The sequence below is a fragment of the Cucurbita pepo genome, chromosome LG12 (genome assembly GCF_002806865.2).
Source record: "Cucurbita pepo subsp. pepo cultivar mu-cu-16 chromosome LG12, ASM280686v2, whole genome shotgun sequence".
In the NCBI taxonomy this organism is placed as follows: domain Eukaryota; kingdom Viridiplantae; phylum Streptophyta; class Magnoliopsida; order Cucurbitales; family Cucurbitaceae; genus Cucurbita; species Cucurbita pepo.
In genome coordinates this window covers 1,849,350-1,868,499 of record NC_036649.1, presented here as the reverse complement: position 1 = coordinate 1,868,499, position 19,150 = coordinate 1,849,350, and the positions used below count along the sequence as shown (strand labels likewise).

The 19,150-nt window shown below is 38.2% G+C and overlaps 3 protein-coding genes across 8 annotated transcripts; 2 read left to right on the top strand and 1 right to left on the bottom strand.

The window, feature by feature from the left end:
• Nucleotides 1-321: 321 nt before the first annotated feature.
• On the top strand, nucleotides 322-2,540 carry LOC111806464 (chaperone protein dnaJ 49). 2 transcript variants are annotated; one of them, XM_023691797.1, is made up of 3 exons: nucleotides 322-504; nucleotides 676-1,841; nucleotides 2,221-2,540. In XM_023691797.1, the coding sequence occupies exon 2, from the start codon at nucleotides 787-789 to the stop codon at nucleotides 1,837-1,839; it is 1,053 nt and encodes a 350-aa protein (XP_023547565.1). In that variant the 5' UTR covers nucleotides 322-504; nucleotides 676-786; the 3' UTR covers nucleotides 1,840-1,841; nucleotides 2,221-2,540. The 2 variants fall into 2 exon arrangements, with proteins under 2 accessions (XP_023547565.1, XP_023547566.1); XM_023691798.1 differs by having other exon boundaries at nucleotides 2,218-2,540.
• A 124-nt stretch (nucleotides 2,541-2,664) lies between these two features.
• LOC111806463 (glyoxysomal fatty acid beta-oxidation multifunctional protein MFP-a-like) lies at nucleotides 2,665-8,462 on the bottom strand. Of its 2 annotated transcripts, XM_023691796.1 has the most exons (18): nucleotides 8,197-8,462; nucleotides 8,008-8,079; nucleotides 7,802-7,867; nucleotides 7,084-7,140; nucleotides 6,919-6,986; nucleotides 6,771-6,852; nucleotides 6,598-6,653; nucleotides 6,224-6,526; nucleotides 6,051-6,137; nucleotides 5,557-5,731; nucleotides 5,339-5,460; nucleotides 5,091-5,254; nucleotides 4,765-5,019; nucleotides 4,543-4,664; nucleotides 4,152-4,273; nucleotides 3,859-4,007; nucleotides 3,635-3,773; nucleotides 2,665-3,141 (listed from the first exon to the last, which is right to left on the bottom strand). In XM_023691796.1, the coding sequence occupies exons 1-18, from the start codon at nucleotides 8,297-8,299 to the stop codon at nucleotides 3,106-3,108; spliced, it is 2,178 nt and encodes a 725-aa protein (XP_023547564.1). In that variant the 5' UTR covers nucleotides 8,300-8,462; the 3' UTR covers nucleotides 2,665-3,105. The 2 variants fall into 2 exon arrangements, with proteins under 2 accessions (XP_023547564.1, XP_023547563.1); XM_023691795.1 differs by having other exon boundaries at nucleotides 2,665-3,773.
• Nucleotides 8,463-10,399: 1,937 nt separating this feature from the next.
• LOC111806462 (kinesin-like protein KIN-13A) lies at nucleotides 10,400-18,660 on the top strand. 4 transcript variants are annotated; one of them, XM_023691793.1, is made up of 15 exons: nucleotides 10,440-10,665; nucleotides 10,773-10,847; nucleotides 10,984-11,228; nucleotides 11,602-11,823; nucleotides 12,384-12,575; nucleotides 13,049-13,153; nucleotides 13,268-13,345; nucleotides 13,453-13,534; nucleotides 13,733-13,895; nucleotides 14,584-14,913; nucleotides 15,292-15,510; nucleotides 15,598-15,704; nucleotides 17,146-17,639; nucleotides 17,719-17,784; nucleotides 18,273-18,660. In XM_023691793.1, exons 3-15 carry the CDS (start codon nucleotides 11,037-11,039, stop codon nucleotides 18,453-18,455), a joined length of 2,433 nt encoding a protein of 810 aa, XP_023547561.1. In that variant the 5' UTR covers nucleotides 10,440-10,665; nucleotides 10,773-10,847; nucleotides 10,984-11,036; the 3' UTR covers nucleotides 18,456-18,660. The 4 variants fall into 4 exon arrangements, with proteins under 4 accessions (XP_023547562.1, XP_023547561.1, XP_023547560.1 ...); XM_023691792.1 differs by having other exon boundaries at nucleotides 15,598-15,716; nucleotides 17,158-17,639; XM_023691794.1 differs by lacking the exons at nucleotides 17,146-17,639; nucleotides 17,719-17,784; nucleotides 18,273-18,660 and adding exons at nucleotides 16,278-16,343; nucleotides 16,832-17,131 and having other exon boundaries at nucleotides 10,400-10,507; nucleotides 15,598-16,198.
• Nucleotides 18,661-19,150: the final 490 nt, after the last annotated feature.

Sequence of the window (19,150 nt, the reverse complement as noted above, 5' to 3'; positions counted from 1 at the left end):
AAATAATGGTAATTATTTAAATAAACAATTTTTTTATTAGAATAAATTTAAATTCAGGGTATATATATATATATATATATATTAAGTTTATCTAGATGTTATACTTTAATGTAATTTCAAGGAATTTAATTTAACTTTAAATTGTTACCTAATTTAGATTTAAATTTAGAAGTGTTTATTTTAGGGTTTTAAATTTAATAAATATTGTGATTATCTGGAATGAGAATTAAGCCATCCATCCTTATTAAAATTATAATTAATACCTTATTTATTTATTTAAAAAAAAAATTATTGCTTAAATCTCTACCTTAAATCTCAGAAAGTCTCCACGGCTTTTAATGGAAATGAAAAGTCCTGTCTGCTGACGAACGAATGCCATTGCAGCAGGCCAACTCCGAGCTCGGTGTTCATGGGGAAAATTTTTCTATTTGGAGTTCAATCTTCTGAATGAATCCCGATCCTCATCTTTCTCCGAGTTTGAAGCCGTCAATCTTCTTTTATCAGGCACGACTCTCATTCCTCCTCCTTTTCTATCTATCGTGTATATATAATGTTGATGACAATGATGTATACTCTAGTTTAGCCTTGCTTATGTGATTTTGTTGATCCGCTTACTGCCAGTATACTGTTGCGAAATTTGATAGTGGATTTCTATTTTTTTTTTCTGTAATTTAGGTCTTATCTGTCTCGAATTTGTTATCAGTATAGTTGGAATTGTATATGAAATTGTGCTGAAGGAAATCCGGCGGTTTAGGGTTTTCTTTGAAAGATTGTGTCGGTGCGATTATGGATGGGAATAAGGACGAAGCTTTAAGATGTATTCGCATAGCGGAAGAAGCAATTGCATCGGGGAGTAAAGAGCGAGCACTCAAATTCATTAAAATTGCTTGTCGCCTTAATCGGAGTTTGGAAGTGAACGAGTTATTGTCGGCGTGTGAGGATATTGACTCGAAATCACCTTCATCTTCCTCCGATGGGAAACGCGCGGGAAAAGTTCATAGTGTTTCTGGTTCGGCGAATCATGTTGACGGTTTGAATGGTGAACGTAATTACAGTATTGAACATGTTCAATTGATCAGGCAGATAAAAACAGCTAAGGACTATTACAAAATTCTTGGTGTGGAGAAAACTAGTTCGGCTGAAGAAATTAAGAGGGCTTATAAGAAATTGTCCTTGAAAGTTCACCCTGATAAGAACAAGGCTCCTGGTTCAGATGAAGCATTCAAGAAATTATCCAAGGCTTTCATGTGTTTGAGCGATGACACGTCGAGAAGGCAATATGACCACACAGCTTTGGTTGATCAATATGAGTACAACCAACAGCATAATGTAAGGCGCAGGAGAACGGGTCGTGATTTGTTTGAAGAAAATTTTGATCCTGATGAGATATTCAGGGCGTTCTTTGGGCAAGGAAATATGTTTCAGACGAGTCGTGCTTATACTTATAGCACTGGAGGTGCGAGAAGCCAACGGAGGACAGAATCTGATGGGGGAGGTCCCAACTTGTTGATTTTTCTTCTAATGTTACCATTCTTGTTAATTGTCTTGTTGGCTTATATGCCCTTTCCAGAGCCAGACTATTCTTTGCATAAAAATCTATCCTACAGTATTCCCATGGCTACGGAGAAACATGGAGTGGAGTTTTTTGTCAAATCATCAGATTTTGATGAAAGGTATCCTCTTGGAAGCGGAGCTCGATCTGAAATAGAGAGTAGTGTGATTAGGGATTACAAAAACATGGTTTGGCGTTATTGTCATGTAGAACTCCAGAGACGCAAGTGGAATAAAAATCTCCCAACTCCTCATTGCGAGAAGATGAATAATCTCGGGTTTGCATAAAGGTAAACAGGGGTTCTCTCATTTCTTAGGCGTTATTATCCAAGTCTTGTTGTTTGCTACTTCAGTTGTTAACTTTGCTTGAATATAAAGACTGCAATTTTAAGTTTTGTTATTTTCTGAAGCTTTTTATCCCATTTGATCTAGCCTTTTGTGTCTCTCATGTGTTAGGTGGTTTAGACTCAGATTGTTTAATGAACCTGTCTCTATATGATCCCTGAAAAAGAAATCATTATTACTGAAGTCTCTGTCTCNTGCCTTGTAAATCTGCCTTGGAAAAATAAAAAAAATAAAATCATACATCTATACCGTTTTTCCTGTGAAAGTATGATATTCATAACTCGCCAACTGATGGGAAACCGATCCTGTTTTAAATTAAAGCAGGTTATATTGATGGATTTTGAAGTTGTGAGACTCTATGCTCAGATGCAGAACAGGACACTCATGGCTGGATCACGAGGGCTAAGACCCAAAGGTTTATCGGAGTTGTGCTGAGCCAATCACTTGGCACCGTTGGCCATCAATGACGCTGGAGTGGTACGACTCTGTAATTTTTCTATATCACTTCCGCATGAAGTTTTTATGATCCATTTTTCTAATAAAGTCATAACCGTTGTACAAACTGAAAGAAGATACTGATTTGCTTCTTTACATTCTTCAAATATTGAAGTGAAGCTCAAGTCTATACGTAAATGTCCTTTGGATCATCATTCCATCTTTTCCTTCCCTTAAATTTTTTCGTTTTTATGCACATCCTTGCCCCATTATTGTTTTGAATCATTTGAGTATATAATACAGGATTCATGAACATGTGAAAATGAGATTCAAATATTGCTTCTAACATAGCAGATTATTTGGCATATCCTGTTTTAGTTCAAATTTGATGAAAATAGTTATGAAATCTGTGAAGTTTATCTCCCGGAAAACTCTGTACTCGACTTCCTTGTTTGTACTTTGTAGACCCAATAACTTACAATTAGATAGCATTTAAGGTATTGGGTGACAATAATGGGATTGATAGGAGGGATACATTTTGAAAAATTTCTAGAATCTAAACGAATGTAAACTCCCAAAAGCTCCATCAAAAGAGAAAATGATAAAGAATGCTACCAATTGAAATATTGCTCCTACTCAAACTCCTTCAAAAATAAATGTCTTCCATAGGTACAACCTCTACCTCAATACATTATTCGTCCAAGCCCAATCCGAGGAATCTCATCTAGATTTTCAGAAGAAACACAAAAAAACTTCCAGTTGAGTTGATCAATCTTATATTCGAGGTTTAGCATCACCAGCAGGAGCACTCTGCATTCAAGCCAAAAATAAGCACCACTTTGAGAAGCAATTATCATCATAAATATGTAACTAGGATTGGCAATTCAGGAGTGTTTCTTTCCATTCTCAATAACTCTGGGCAATATCATCCGGAGTCTCAAAGTGATGCAGCGTAGTATGTAATATGGATGAATAATCGTGACTTAGTAATTTTGTTTTAGTTTGTTGTTGGTTATTTGGTTGTGAGGCTTAAATTCTATCAGAATTGATATCTGGAAAGTTCATTAGTCCCTTAGAAGTTGGCAAGCGATCTTGTATTCCATAGGATATTTGGATGCTCCGAGCTTTTGCCTCGAAACTTATTCCATCACATCTTTTGTTTGCCAAAAATAGACTTAATCTGTTTCTTAGCTTGCTGTTTTGGCTAGAGTTCAGCTCTTGATTTATGTGGGAGATGTATAAGAGATGAGGATTTAGGTGCACGGAAAATAAGCTCGGTTAAATTAGGATGTCGATTTCTCACCAGAGTTGCACCCTGAGTAGCTCTTTCAGCCAAGTATCCACAAGACTTGAAAAATCCACCATACTGTTTCGACCATTCCTCCAATCTTGAATAGATGTAATTTGATCCAAGAGAATCCGCCCAGAACATGAGTCCTCCCCTGCTTACGGACACAAAATTTTATACTCTAGTTTCGGAACAAAAGAGATATATTAAAATGAGATCAACTGGTCAAGTTAACAAACCTGTAAGAGGGGAAACCCATTCCCATTACACCAGCAATGTCCAGGTCGGCTGCTTTGACCGCTATGCCTTCTGCTAGGACACGGCATGCCTCATTCACCACCGGGAATAATATCATCTCCACAATGTCCTTTTCCGATAACTTCATTAGCTACATTACCGAAATCGTTTAGAGATACCTCAACAATAATCACTTTCCCCCAGTTTCTTATATTTCTAAGGTCATAAAGAAATGCTAAATCAAGAGAAGTGAGCGAACATATGTTTTGTGAGGAGACATAGGGGAGAAAGAGACCTTAGGATCAACTGAAATACCGGAAGTGCTCCGAGCCTTCTCGATATAACTCTTTAACTCCGGATTTGGCCCAGCTTTACGATTCTGGTCATAGACATAGAAACCTTTACGAGTGGATTCACCTGAGATGTGTAATGTACACAAATGATTCTTGTAAGGAATGTAACACTGGTGAAGATCATCTAACATTACATAATAAAGGTAGCAATATATTCAATAATAGATGAAGCGTGTGGAGCGTTCTTTGTATGAGGTTTGGAAGGAAGTGAGGTATAACGCCTCGCTTTGGGCATCCGTTTGTTTGACCGTTTGTAACTATTAGCTTCACATTGGAGCCCATTCTTGTCAGGTAGTTGTAGGATTTAAGCTTATTTTGGAAGGAAAAAGCTACCTGCATTCTTATCCTCTTGCATAAGAGGAATTAGCACAGATTTATAAGTTCTTTCTGGAAAAACTTGAACAAGCTGACTGGTAGCTGCTTCTGCCACACCGAAACCAACGAGGTCACACAACCTGAAGGAAAAAACAAGAGCAAATAGGATTAAAAAATTCAATAGGATTCAATGAGAACAGAATATGGTGCAAACTAGCAAACTTCTTAACCATTATAAACCTGAAGGGTCCCATTGGCATTCCAAACTTGGAAATCGCCCTATCAATTCGATAGGGATCTACTCCACGTTCGGCAAGTAAAATGGCAGCCTGAGAGTAGGGGAAAAACATTCTGTTCACTGCAAATCCTGTGCAATTTCCAATGATAATAGGCGTTTTCTTTATAGTCTTCCCAACATCTAGCAGATCAACAATTACTTGTTCATCTGTATGCTTGGTACGAACAATTTCCAATAGAGGCATGACATGGGCCGGACTGTATCAGAAGCAAAAGCTCAACGCTACGCCAAATANGGGGGGGGGGGGGGGGGGGGAATGTGGATATACCTGAAGAAATGGGCTCCAATAATTCTGTCACGAGACTTCGTTCTCTCTCCAATCAACTCCAAATCTATTGTGGAAGTATTAGTAGCAAGCATACAATGTGGTGAGCAATATTTCTCAAGATCAGCAAAGATCTGTTGCTTCAAAGAAACATTCTCGGTAACAGCCTGTGTCGAGAACACGAAAATCAACATTAGCTATTAGCTATTGCCCTCGACCTGTCTAGAAAAGAGAAAAGCAGCCCAAAGTACCTCTATCACCATATCCACATCTTTAAAACTTTCATAGTCAAGAACTCCCTTGAGTAAAGAAATAGTCTTCTCAAAATTCTCTTTAGTCATATTCCCTTTTTCAACTCGGCTTTGTAGGTTCGCTGTAGGAGAATACATCAAATCATGAGTTCAAAAAAAGCTGCAAATTGAATTGTGGAGTACAAAAGCATGTCAAAATCTTTAGTTTCTAGGGGTACCCCTGACTCTATCAATGCCAGCCTGCAAGAACTCATCGTTCACTTCTTTAAGTATTACAGGATAGTTGCTAAGAATCAATGCTGTAGCTATTCCAGATCCCATTAATCCTCCTCCCACGATAGCAACTTTCGTGATTCTTCTCGGTGCCAAACCAAGATCGGTAACCCCGGGTACCTGTCGAACATGAGGAGATAATAAATTTTTACGTGCAGGGGATAATATGGCCAGCCACTAACAAATTAGCTAGAACTACTGAGCTATAGTATTCTGGTTCAATCTTGAGCTATAGAATTTCTCGACTTCAGTATCGAACATTGTTGTTATTCTAGTTCTAGCCAGTGAGATCGAGCCCCCATAGATAATAAAACCATGAACATCCCAAGATCAAGAGTTCAAGAACAATTCTTCTGAATTAGTTAGCAGAATACTCATTAATGTGCTGCCACTTCTATAAACCCGATCGAACTTTCATGTCCGTCCTTTATTTTCTAACCTTTGTTGTCGAACGCTGGGCAAAGAAGATATGAATTAAGCTTTTACAAGTATCAGTATGTAGGAGTCCCTGAAATTCTTCAACCTCCTGCAATGTCCAGAACAAGATATAGAGAGAGAGATGAAGCGACTACGATTTAAAGATGAAAAGGAATGAAATGGAAGATAAGAAACCTTCCGAAGTCCAGCACGAGGGCCAAAGACGACACCCGTTTCAATGACGTCAATGCAGGCGAACGGGTGCTTAAGATTCGGTGACTGTTTCCTTGCCTGAACTCTGGCAGTCTCAAATATTTCCTTAGCCTCAGCAAGGGACTCTAACTTGTCAGTCCTATGGAGACTATGAACCCATGGCCTTCTCCGCTCTAGGATTTCGAGAGCCCGTTTACGTGCAGTCATGATCAACTCTTCAGGAGGGGCAATGTCATCGACAAGCCCCAAAGAATGAGCTTCATGTCCTTTAATTAGCTTTGATGTCTGTTTACACATGAGAATATAATACATGATATTTTATACTCATGTTACAAAAAGTAATCCATCTAGCTTACCAACATCATTTCTAGAGCCTTTGAGAGACCAACGAGACGTGGAAGCCGTTGTGTTCCTGAGTAGTTTAGAGCCTCGAGATCAAGATAGGCGAACCAAAACACCCCAACCATTTTAAGAATGCGTTTATTTTAAGTCTTAAGGAACTAATCAACACGTTAAACTGAAATCGTACCTCCAAAACCAGGAATTATTCCAAGCTGAAGTTCGGGCAAACCTAGTAGAGCGGTAGGAGTTGATATTCGAGCATGACAGGCCTGAGAAATGAAGGCAAATAAGAGATTGTAACAGGATTAATCCTATGAACATAGCTAGACACTTACCATTGCAACCTCTAAACCTCCACCCAAAGCAAGCCCATGTATTGCTGCAACTGCAGGTTTTCGGGCAGCTGACGGATGAGATTTAAGGAATAAAAACCCAGTAGGTCAGCATAGAATCAAACCTCTCAAAAGTAATATAACAAAACTATCATAGGAACTCCTTACCTTCAAAAATTTCAGTGATAACTTCAATTGATATGTTGCTAACACTTGGTTGGTCCCCTGAGACACATCTTACATGAGGTCAATAACGTCTCAAGCCCACCACTAGTAGATATTGTTCGCTATGATCCGTTACGTATCGCCGTGAACCTCGTGGTTTTAAGACACGTCTGCTAGGGAGAGGTTTCCACACCCTTATAAAGAATGTTTCATTCCCCTCTCCAACCAATGTGGGATCTCACAATCCACCCCCCTTCAGACCCCAACGTCCTCACTAGTACACCGTTCAGCACCTAGCTCTGATACCATTTGTAATAGCCCAAGCCAACCACTAGCAGATATTGTCGCCAACCTCACGGTTTTATAACGCATATGCTAGGGAGAGATTTTCACACTTTTATAAAGAATGTTTTTTTCTCTTCTCCAACCGATGTGGGATCTCACAATCCACCTCATCGTGGCCCAGCGTCCTCGCTGGCACACCGCTTAGTACCTAGCTCTGATACCCTTTGTAACAGCCCAAGCCCACCACTAACAGATATTATCCGCTTTAGCTCGTTACGTATCTCCGTCAGCCTTACGGTTTTAAAATGCGTCTGCTAAGGAGAGGTTTCCACACCCTTATATATAGAATGTTTCGTTTCACCTTCCAACCAACGTGGAATCTCATATCTGGTAAAATCCTTCTGCATAGATATAATGAACTGTTAATGAGGCCTACCCTTTCCTCCTTGGAGTACACCAAAAGCAGCTATATCAAAGCCACCAGAAAACTTCCCCTTCGCACCTACATTCCAAACAATAAAACAATCAGTTCCTTCGTCCCTTACCGGGATCCTAACGTACCTAAGTATAGACAAAACACCAATTACCATCCTAAAACGTCAATGGTTCGATCGAACAAAATTGGTTTAACGTAATACTAACCTGTGACAACAATTGCCTTCACATCATCTCTTTTCAAGGCTTGTTCATAGTTATCTCTTAGGCTGAATAATACTGTATATTGTGTGTAAATGTGCAGAAAACAAAGACAAAAATGGATGGACATGTTAGAATCTCAGTAGAAATAGAGATTTGATAGAAGAAGAAGAAGATGATGATGAAAAAGTGTACCATCAAAAGACAAAGCGTTAACTGGAGGGTTGATGATGGTGATTATAGCCACTCCATCATCTCCCACCTCCATCTCTGTTCTTCCTTTTGCATTGCTTCCCATTTTGCCCCTCTCTCTCTCTCTCTCTAAGATCAAACAATGTAAGGGGAAATTTTTGTAGGAGAAAGTGAAGAGAAATGGAGGAGGAGGTGCATGAAGAGTTGTGATTTCCGCACGGTTTCCGACGAAGGAACAAATATTATTCAAGGTAATCGTTATGTATCACTTTCATTTTGATATGAAACGTTCTTACTCTTATATCTTGCGGAATGCACTTAGCTCGGTAGCTTCGTTTTTGTTTCTCATTTATTTTTGTGAAATTATAGAAAACATTCTTAACCTTTTTAATTTATTTTTAAAGTAATTCTTTTGAATTTCATAAAAAGAAATTGAGACTATGGAGGTTACCAAATGGGTTTACAGTTTAAACTGAAGGAATTAATTATTGTTAATTAAGTCCAGTTTTATTAGGAGTATTTAAGAGTCTTTAAAAAAATGTTATAAAAATAAATCCTCGACAAATGAAACGAGGGTAGAATTGTACTTTCACAATCATCTTTTTGGTCAGCGATTGTGGCCTTTTATGAGTCAACGTGGCCCCACCCGATCGGGAATTTGACGGTGGATGTTGCTTATCGTAACCGATCACATCGGTTGTGTGCCGCAGCTTATTATAGTCTCCACGGTTTTGCTTTTCGTTCTATTCTCCCATTGAAGCATGTGATATCCACGTGATGTTTGAACATTTTATATTAATAATTAAAATTTTATAAAGGTATTACCACGAGGCATAAATACTTTGGGCCCGTTATGTGCCAGCCCAGCTCAGCCCAATCCATGTACATTGGGCTTTGATTTGGGCCTGCTTTCATCTTCAGCCCATGTTCATTAAAATAATAATTTTTAATTTTATCTTTAAAATAGATTCTCCCCACCCTCGCATGATTTAGGCTAAAGCAATGGTTTTGTTTCTAAAAAGAAGTGCATTTGAAGGTATGACGTGGCGTTATTAATTTTCAGAAGAAAAAAAGGAGGCTTTTTTCTCCTTCGTTGGGCCCACTTTAAGATCCACCAGCCTCCCACACGTGACATAAACAACTAACTTATTTGCCTTTTAAATATTTTAATGAAAAATCCCTATTTTAAATAGCTAATAAAGAAGAAGAAAATATCTTCTAACCATTCAGGCCACGACCGACCGGTAGATATTATCTTTATTATAGTTCTACTTCTAACCATTCAGGCCACGACCGACCGGTAGATATTATCTTTATTATAGTTCTACTGCTAATAGATATTGTCATATTTACACTTTTTCGTGTCTACTATGTCCTACTTCGACCAATGCCTCACACTGTTCAGTGATTGACTTTGATACCATTTGTAATAGTCAAAGTCAACCTCTAACCGTTTTTGTATGCTTTAGCCTATTACGTATTGCTGTCAACCTCACGGTTTTAAAACACGTATGTGAGAGAAAGGTTTCCACACCTTATATAAGGAATGTTTTGTTCCCTTCTCCAACTGGTGTGAAATCTCACGTATTTCTTTTTGCTAAACGAGGTCAGGGATTGAGATTTGCCCCTGACCCCACGTAAATTCTCGTCTCACCTACTTTGCTCATGTTTTATAGTTTGGATGTCATCGCCTCGTGGACATCTCTAAGTCTTTGTATAGTTTGGATTTTTGCTACAATTTGGTTCATACGTTCGAAACTTGTTATCAATTTCGTCCATTTTTTTAAAACTATATTTAAAATGGGGGAGCTCGATCTCTACAAAATAAACGAATTTTTTATTTTAGCGATTAAAAATTGAAATAAGAGACGGGGACGATGACGATGACGACGATCAGGGCTTTCTTTATCTCCATCCAAAAAGAAAAAAAAAAGGACAAGAAAGAACAACTTGATTCAATTAAGAGGGTCATTTATCAACCAAATACGCCCTAAAGACAAGGGTATTTCCGTCAGCCGACAAATTTCAAGCTTCTGCCGGGGTCCGCCCGGGCAGCCCGCACCGTTGACGACAACAGGATGCGTTGTAATTAGTGCAAAAATCAAAAGGGTATTTTAGTAATTTAATATATAACTTAAAATAGCGGTTTAATCCATTTGAATTTAATCAATTGATATTTTTCGCCCTTTTCACCAATTTGTTTATTTCTTTTTGCGTCTTAATATTATAACAAAAGGCGGACTCTGTGGCGTTGAAGTCTTTACAATTCTCGCCAACTCATTTCTCTCATTTCATCCGAAGATTAAAAAAAAAGGTTCGGCGAATTTGTATATTTTTCCCCCTTTTCTTGTCTCGAAGAGATTAGGGTTTTGTATATTTTGTTCGATTCAGATCTGATCCTTGGTTTCGATCATTAGATTCTTCGTTCTACAGATCTCGTCCTTCGAATCTATTAATTTTGGGTCAAATTTGGTACGTTCGAACGTTTGAACGTTTGAAATGACCTGGAATTCTTGATTGAATCTCTTTTTTTCCATGTAGCTTTATTGTTGAGTTTGAATCTGGTGATTTTGTTGCAGATTCTGTTGGATTTGAATTTCGTCTTCGAGTAATTCCTTTCATGTCCTATTTCGAATTCAGACTTTCTCCTCACTGTGAGTTTTTCTTTAATCGTTACTTACTTTTTATTTGGTTAAACTTGGGGGATCGGCTGATTGTTGATGTTATTGGAGATTTTTTAGTGCTATTGCATACTTGATTAAATTGGTCTTTTTTTTTTTTTGGATGAAGCGTTGTTCAACAGATCTTGAAAATTGGCTCCGCAAAGACGTTCGCAGCGCCACATGGGCGGCCAGATGCAGCAGAGCAATGCTGCGGCGGCGACCGCCTTTTACGACCACGCCGGCGGTGGGACCCTGCATAATGCAGGCCCCACTAACGACGCCGGTGACGCGGTCATGGCTCGGTGGCTCCAGTCTGCTGGCTTGCAGCATCTGGCCTCTCCATTGGCTGATCAACGCGCCCTCCTCATGCAGGTACGACGCTTAATATTTCCGAGGGTTTTCGTATGTTTTGAGGTACTACTAAAAATTTCTTGCGAGAGTAATGAATCAGCCTTCGAGTATTTACTGTAGGAGGTACATTTTTCCTTCTTTCTTTTTCCACACATGCAATCTTCAACTTGTTGGGGTCAAATGGGGAATTATTAGTGGTTGAATAGCTCTATTGAATTTGATTACCATGCCACCACGTAATTTTCTGAAAGGAAGTACAGCTTGATTTGGTGGATAGTTCATCTACAATCTTTTCTTTTCTTTTTTTTTTTTTGTTCACTTAATGTTATACCTTTTTTTAGTTGTTGTTTATGCCATAGCAATTAAATTTCCTCTTCCCTTCCAATTGGCTCAGAGTTATGGAGCACAATCTGCTGAAGAGAAACAGAGGCTCCTAAAACTGATGAGAAACCTGAATTTTGGTGGGGAGTCTGGATCTGAACCACATACACCTACTGCCCAAGCTTCAGGAGTACTTGGTGCGATGGATGGGTATTATTCTCCCGAATTTAGGGGAGATTTTGGTGCTGGACTTTTGGATCTTCATGCTATGGATGATACCGAGCTTTTGTCTGAGGTATGCTGATTAACTAATTTGGGTTCTTTCCTTTTTGTGAGCGAGAGATTCTTACTTAATTTTGATTATATATGTATAATAGTAGTAATACTTAGGTGGTTTGAATTAGGCATTGGGACATATTAACTTATTGCCTGATATTTTGAGAGCATTTCTGTAAGGAACCGTGAGCTGTTGACATGATTTCGTTATTGTTTATTTTCTTATGGAATTTCTATTGACATTGAGATGAAGCTATATAGCGCTTACATGCAATCAGAGTGTTTTTGTTTTGTGGGGGACGAGGGAGAGGGTGGGGGTCTAGTGACATGAAAAATGATTCGTAAAGATGCCTCTATACCAACTAAAGAACTACTCAGATTTCCTTTCATTTGAAGATACACATTTTTAATATTATGTTTTTTAGCATTAGGATATCTGTTGAAAATTATCTGGCGGTCCATTACTCTATGACATTGGGTGAAAGTCACATACTTATCCTTTTTTGTGGTGGTTAATTCTTTTTCATCCTTTTTTTATTTTTAATTTTCGGATTTCCTTTTTAATTTTTTTCTCACCAGCACGTTATCTCAGAACCATTTGAGCCGTCACCATTTATTCCTAGTGGTACTAGACCATTTGAGGATGAATTTAATATAGCTAGCAGCAGGCAGCCAAGAAGCCAAGCTGATGAAGATGCTGTGGCTACATTACCTGTGATTGAAAAAGAGAATGTTGCCAGAGAAAATAATGTGGCTAAAATCAAAGTTGTGGTAAGCTTCTTATAGTGGCATAAGAATACTATTTGTAGAATACTAACTAGGAATCCTTTGCATATGGGTGTTATCCTTTTACTAATTTCCAGATATTAATCAACAGTGGAGTCATGGAGGTTGGAGTACAGCCTTATAATTCTTTTATTGGACTTACATTGTTTGTTTCTCCTCGTCTGGGAGGTAGTTCAATTAACAAGTGATAGCTATGTTAATGCATTTTGGAGTGCAGGCCTTAGAACAATAATTTGTATGTAAATTTGTCACATTCCATATGTCTTTCTTCTTTTTTGTTTAGTTTAATCACTCCTATCAATTTTTCCTGCCCGTTAATTTTTTTCTCTTTTTCTTTATGGGATCATCTAATTGAGCATTTGTTTCTTCGATTGAGTTTGGTTTTCTGGTATCAACTGGCATATATTTTCATATATTGTTCTATTTTTCGTAATTACGTGTAGTGTACCCTGTATTAGGTGAGAAAGAGACCATTAAACAAGAAAGAGCATGCTCGTAAGGAGGATGATATTGTCTCAGTATGCGACAATGCCTCTTTGACTGTTCATGAACCAAAACTAAAGGTCCCTTTACTTTTATTAATCAGAACTTTGACGTATATATTAACTTAGTTGTTTGATGTGGCAGTGTTTAACTTGATCATAGTTTCTTTTCTCCCATACTTTAAATTGAGATAGGTGGACTTGACTGCATATGTGGAGAAGCATGAATTCTGCTTTGATGCAGTTCTTGATGAGCAGGTTACCAATGATGAGGTAACCGTTATATATTCTTTTATTCCAGTGTAGTTTAGAATAATTTTTTGTTGTTAAATGGTTTTGTAAAATCTGGTTTGAACAGACGTACATTCTTTTTGAAATAGGTTTATAGGGTTACTGTACAACCAATTATTCCCATCATCTTTGAACGGACAAAGGCTACATGTTTTGCTTATGGTCAGACAGGTATGCTTTAAATCTGGTGAATCTCTTGCCGGCTTGCTTTCATGAATGCATACTGGTTGAAAAGTAGTTCACGCATTATTATTTCTGGATATTGTGACTTTTCCCATTGCTGATGCTATTGTATCAACTCTTTTTTTTCTTCCTCTAAGATGCCTTTAGTATCTTGAAGGCTGATCTAAGCCATTTGTATTTGAATAGGCAGTGGCAAGACGTTTACAATGCAGCCATTACCTCTTAGAGCTGCTGAAGACCTCGTTAGATTGTTACATCAGCCAGTTTATCGCAATCAGAGATTCAAGTTGTGGCTTAGCTTTTTTGAGATATATGGTGGAAAACTGTTTGATCTACTCAGTGACAGAAGGTAAGTTTTTAATTTTATTCTCTCTCTTTTTTTTTTTTTTTTTCCTGTAATTATTCTTAAGGAAAAAGGAGTTGCTATTGTCGTAGAGACAGGAAATGTCATTCATGCGTTTAGAGTGGGATGGTATTATGTATATCATATTGATAACCGTGGCATCTAGGTTAGTATATGCAGACCTCAACAATCTTAGGATGTAAGGGTTTTATTAACTTTTTGTTGGTTTGATTATAAATCTAATCCTGGTTTTTTGTTATTTTAATATCTTGGTGTCCAATTTACCTGTAATTTAACTTGGTATATGTCACGAAAAAAACAAACATAGTTCTACTGCGAATTCCTATTGACATGCAGATGCATAATAAATCAAAGGTTTTCACCCACAACAACTTGCATGTGATGCGATATTAACCTTTGGCCATAGTTTAGTTGAATATATAATTATGACCAAATTGATACGTTTACCTACCAAAATGAAGTAGATGAAAATACAAATACAAAAACATCGAAAGTAGTAGTACTTAGAATTGTGTATAGCATTTTTAGTTTTTGGTCTGTTTCTTTTTTCCATGTAAATAGGACATACGACCTGCATTTTCCTCCCCTTTCTAGAGTCCAATTCCTTGATTGAATATCATTTGTGCATTTCATGCATACACATTCTTAAGATGGCTTTATTTTTCCGTAATAGGAAGCTTTGCATGAGAGAAGATGGGAGGCAGCAGGTTTGTATAGTTGGACTTCAAGAATTTGAAGTATCTGATGTACAAATTGTCAAAGAATATATCGAAAAGGGAAATGCAGCTAGGAGTACAGGTTCCACTGGTGCCAATGAGGAGTCTTCAAGGTCACATGCTATATTGCAACTTGCTATTAAGAAACACCCTGAAGTCAAGGAATCGAGAAGGAACAATGATGGAAATGAGTTGAAAAGTGGGAAGCTTGTTGGGAAGATCTCTTTTATTGATTTGGCTGGTAGCGAAAGAGGTGCTGATACAACTGATAATGACCGTCAGACAAGGTATGTGAGATGCTTTAGCTCTTTGGTCTTTGGTTTATGGTTCTTTATTCACAGCTGTTAAAGATAGCACCCATCAATGAGTTTGCTGTTACCGTCGGCTTGATAATATCGAGTATACCATCTTGGTTAAGAATTTTAGTTTCTAATGCTTCCACCAGTATCAAGTATTTTTTTGCTTTGCTGAAGATTACTGCTTTGAACTTTTTCAGTCAAAAATGCTGCTTTATATGAATTTTCAGACGATGTCTTTTCTGATATTATCAAAAATGCTGCTCGACATTTTATCTTCATCAAAAAATTTGTTCCTGTCAACGAAATTTGTACCCTGATTTAATATCGCTGCAATTTGTCTATTTTGTTTTGTTGGAACCTTTGCAGGATTGAGGGAGCAGAAATTAACAAAAGTCTTTTGGCTTTGAAGGAATGCATTCGTGCCTTGGACAATGATCAGATTCATATACCCTTCCGTGGAAGCAAACTTACAGAAGTGCTTCGTGATTCGTTTGTTGGCAACTCGAGAACTGTTATGATATCATGCATTTCTCCGAATGCTGGCTCATGTGAGCATACTCTCAACACTTTGAGATATGCCGACCGGTACGTTTTTTGACATCTTAGGCTTTACAACACCGTCCAGAAATTTGGCATATAATCAACTTTTAAATTACTACCAAATAACACCAGGGTCAAAAGTTTGTCCAAAAGTGGAAATGCAAAAAAGGATCCGGCTGTTAGTTCCAGTCAACCAATAACTAAAGATGCTTCTTCAGCCCCGACTATTCCAATTCCAACTGAAGCAGAAGATATTAATATGCTGCGCCAAGAGGTGAAATTAGGGGAATTGGGCAGAAGGGTTGCAGAGAAAGAGAGTCTCTCCTCTTCCAACTTTGACATGCCAACTACTACTTTGCCATCAAGTAATACCTTTCATGCTCGAGATGAAAAAAGTGCAAGCGTAACTGTAACTTCTGCGTCATTTGACAAGGAGCCACCTGAAATGAGGAACACTCACAGTGATCCAACGGGTCGAAAGATTCCCATGTATTCCCCCAACTTAAATGATACAGAGAAGGTGAAAAAGGTATCGCCACCCCGAAGAAAATCATCCCGAGAAGAAAAATCAGAAAAGTTAGGGAGCTGGCAGAAGAAAGATAGTGGTGTGCCTGATCCCTCAACTGCAAGCTCCAAGCAGTATGGTCCAGGAATTTCTAACACAAATGATGCTGGATCCAAAAAGTCTGAACCTGAGCCTACTCCTGATGGGAATATTAATGCAATACTGGAGGTTTGCTACCTCTAAACACCAAATTTTAGTTACAGTTTAGTGGCTTTTTTTTTTTGACGTGCCATCAACTATGTTACAGGAAGAGGAGGCGTTAATTGCTGCACATCGAAAAGAAATTGAGGACACCATGGAGATAGTGCGTGAAGTAAGTAAAAAAGTTTCAATCTCTTATATTACAAATACTAGTACTTAATTGTTGATACAGTATAGATTCTCACTTTTGGTTGATATGCTTGACCATTACCTTCTGATTCCTTTCCTAGAAAAAACCAAAAGCCTTTGAAAAAGCCAAAAACGTTCCTGATCTATTCTCTATTTCAACATGCAAAATTAAAATGTTAGGGTCTCGTTAATACAAGAAGGGACACTTTTTGACCTGATAGAAGATTTTAAACTTCGAGATCTATTAAATACAAAATTAAAATCCTAGAACTTATTGGACATCTGAATCTGAAAGTTGAGGGTTGTTAAGACAACCTTTAACACCAACTTGTTTTTGAAACCAATTGAACCACCAACTTTTTTCAATAAAGTCAGTACTCTACCATTGAGTTAGCTGTCTTTTTTAGATAGTGGAAGGGTGAATGTGTACTAACGGGGATGGTGTGGGGTGTGGGGTGTTGGTTGTGGCAGGAAATGAAACTGTTGGCAGAAGTGGATCAACCTGGTAGCCACATTGAAAACTACGTGACTCAGTTGAGTTTTGTGCTGTCTCGAAAGGCGGCTGGGTTGGTGAGTCTTCAAGCACGCCTTGCAAGGTTCCAGCATAGACTTAAAGAACAAGAAATACTCACCCGAAAAAGAGTATTGCGTTAGTGTTGTGGTGGTGGGTCACACTTTGTTTGTTTCGTTCTTTCTCTCTCTCTTTCTTTCTCTCTCTCTCCCTCCTCCCTCCTCCCTCCTCTGCTTTCTTCTTCCCCTCACCCCTCTTTCATANCCAATTCCAACTGAAGCAGAAGATATTAATATGCTGCGCCAAGAGGTGAAATTAGGGGAATTGGGCAGAAGGGTTGCAGAGAAAGAGAGTCTCTCCTCTTCCAACTTTGACATGCCAACTACTACTTTGCCATCAAGTAATACCTTTCATGCTCGAGATGAAAAAAGTGCAAGCGTAACTGTAACTTCTGCGTCATTTGACAAGGAGCCACCTGAAATGAGGAACACTCACAGTGATCCAACGGGTCGAAAGATTCCCATGTATTCCCCCAACTTAAATGATACAGAGAAGGTGAAAAAGGTATCGCCACCCCGAAGAAAATCATCCCGAGAAGAAAAATCAGAAAAGTTAGGGAGCTGGCAGAAGAAAGATAGTGGTGTGCCTGATCCCTCAACTGCAAGCTCCAAGCAGTATGGTCCAGGAATTTCTAACACAAATGATGCTGGATCCAAAAAGTCTGAACCTGAGCCTACTCCTGATGGGAATATTAATGCAATACTGGAGGTTTGCTACCTCTAAACACCAAATTTTAGTTACAGTTTAGTGGCTTTTTTTTTTTGACGTGCCATCAACTATGTTACAGGAAGAGGAGGCGTTAATTGCTGCACATCGAAAAGAAATTGAGGACACCATGGAGATAGTGCGTGAAGTAAGTAAAAAAGTTTCAATCTCTTATATTACAAATACTAGTACTTAATTGTTGATACAGTATAGATTCTCACTTTTGGTTGATATGCTTGACCATTACCTTCTGATTCCTTTCCTAGAAAAAACCAAAAGCCTTTGAAAAAGCCAAAAACGTTCCTGATCTATTCTCTATTTCAACATGCAAAATTAAAATGTTAGGGTCTCGTTAATACAAGAAGGGACACTTTTTGACCTGATAGAAGATTTTAAACTTCGAGATCTATTAAATACAAAATTAAAATCCTAGAACTTATTGGACATCTGAATCTGAAAGTTGAGGGTTGTTAAGACAACCTTTAACACCAACTTGTTTTTGAAACCAATTGAACCACCAACTTTTTTCAATAAAGTCAGTACTCTACCATTGAGTTAGCTGTCTTTTTTAGATAGTGGAAGGGTGAATGTGTACTAACGGGGATGGTGTGGGGTGTGGGGTGTTGGTTGTGGCAGGAAATGAAACTGTTGGCAGAAGTGGATCAACCTGGTAGCCACATTGAAAACTACGTGACTCAGTTGAGTTTTGTGCTGTCTCGAAAGGCGGCTGGGTTGGTGAGTCTTCAAGCACGCCTTGCAAGGTTCCAGCATAGACTTAAAGAACAAGAAATACTCACCCGAAAAAGAGTATTGCGTTAGTGTTGTGGTGGTGGGTCACACTTTGTTTGTTTCGTTCTTTCTCTCTCTCTTTCTTTCTCTCTCTCTCCCTCCTCCCTCCTCCCTCCTCTGCTTTCTTCTTCCCCTCACCCCTCTTTCATATTATATAAAATATCATTAAATCAATTGATTTGATTTGTACATTCGAGCTTGAAAAAGAGATTGGAATTGAATTCCCTTGCTGCTATCTTGCCCCGACCCGTGAACGACCTTAACCATGAGGTACATAATATAATGTTATGCGTAACAGTAATATTGAAATACATTTGTTTTCGTGGTTTTAGTAATACCTGAGTTTGGCAGGAGAGATCGACTGTTGCCCATTAAAGCCAATTCAAATTAGTTAGGAAGGATTATTCTTCACATTTGAGACCTATATTTCAATTGGTTTTTAAACCCGAGCTTATTTGGTCTATAACATGTTCCAGTCGAAGGCCCTATGAACTAAAAAAGTTTACAAGGACTCATTTGTGTACATTATTATTATTATAGTACTCTAAATTGGCATTACGATTCATCGACCTGCTAGTTCTTTTTATGAGGAAGTGGATGAAGGTGCCCGGAACCATGAAATGTATATACGTTTCCATGAAATGTATATACGTTTCCGATCAATAATCTCACAAAATAAGCATCAAAAGTCACATTACTTGGGGAATGCACGTTCCTATAGAAAC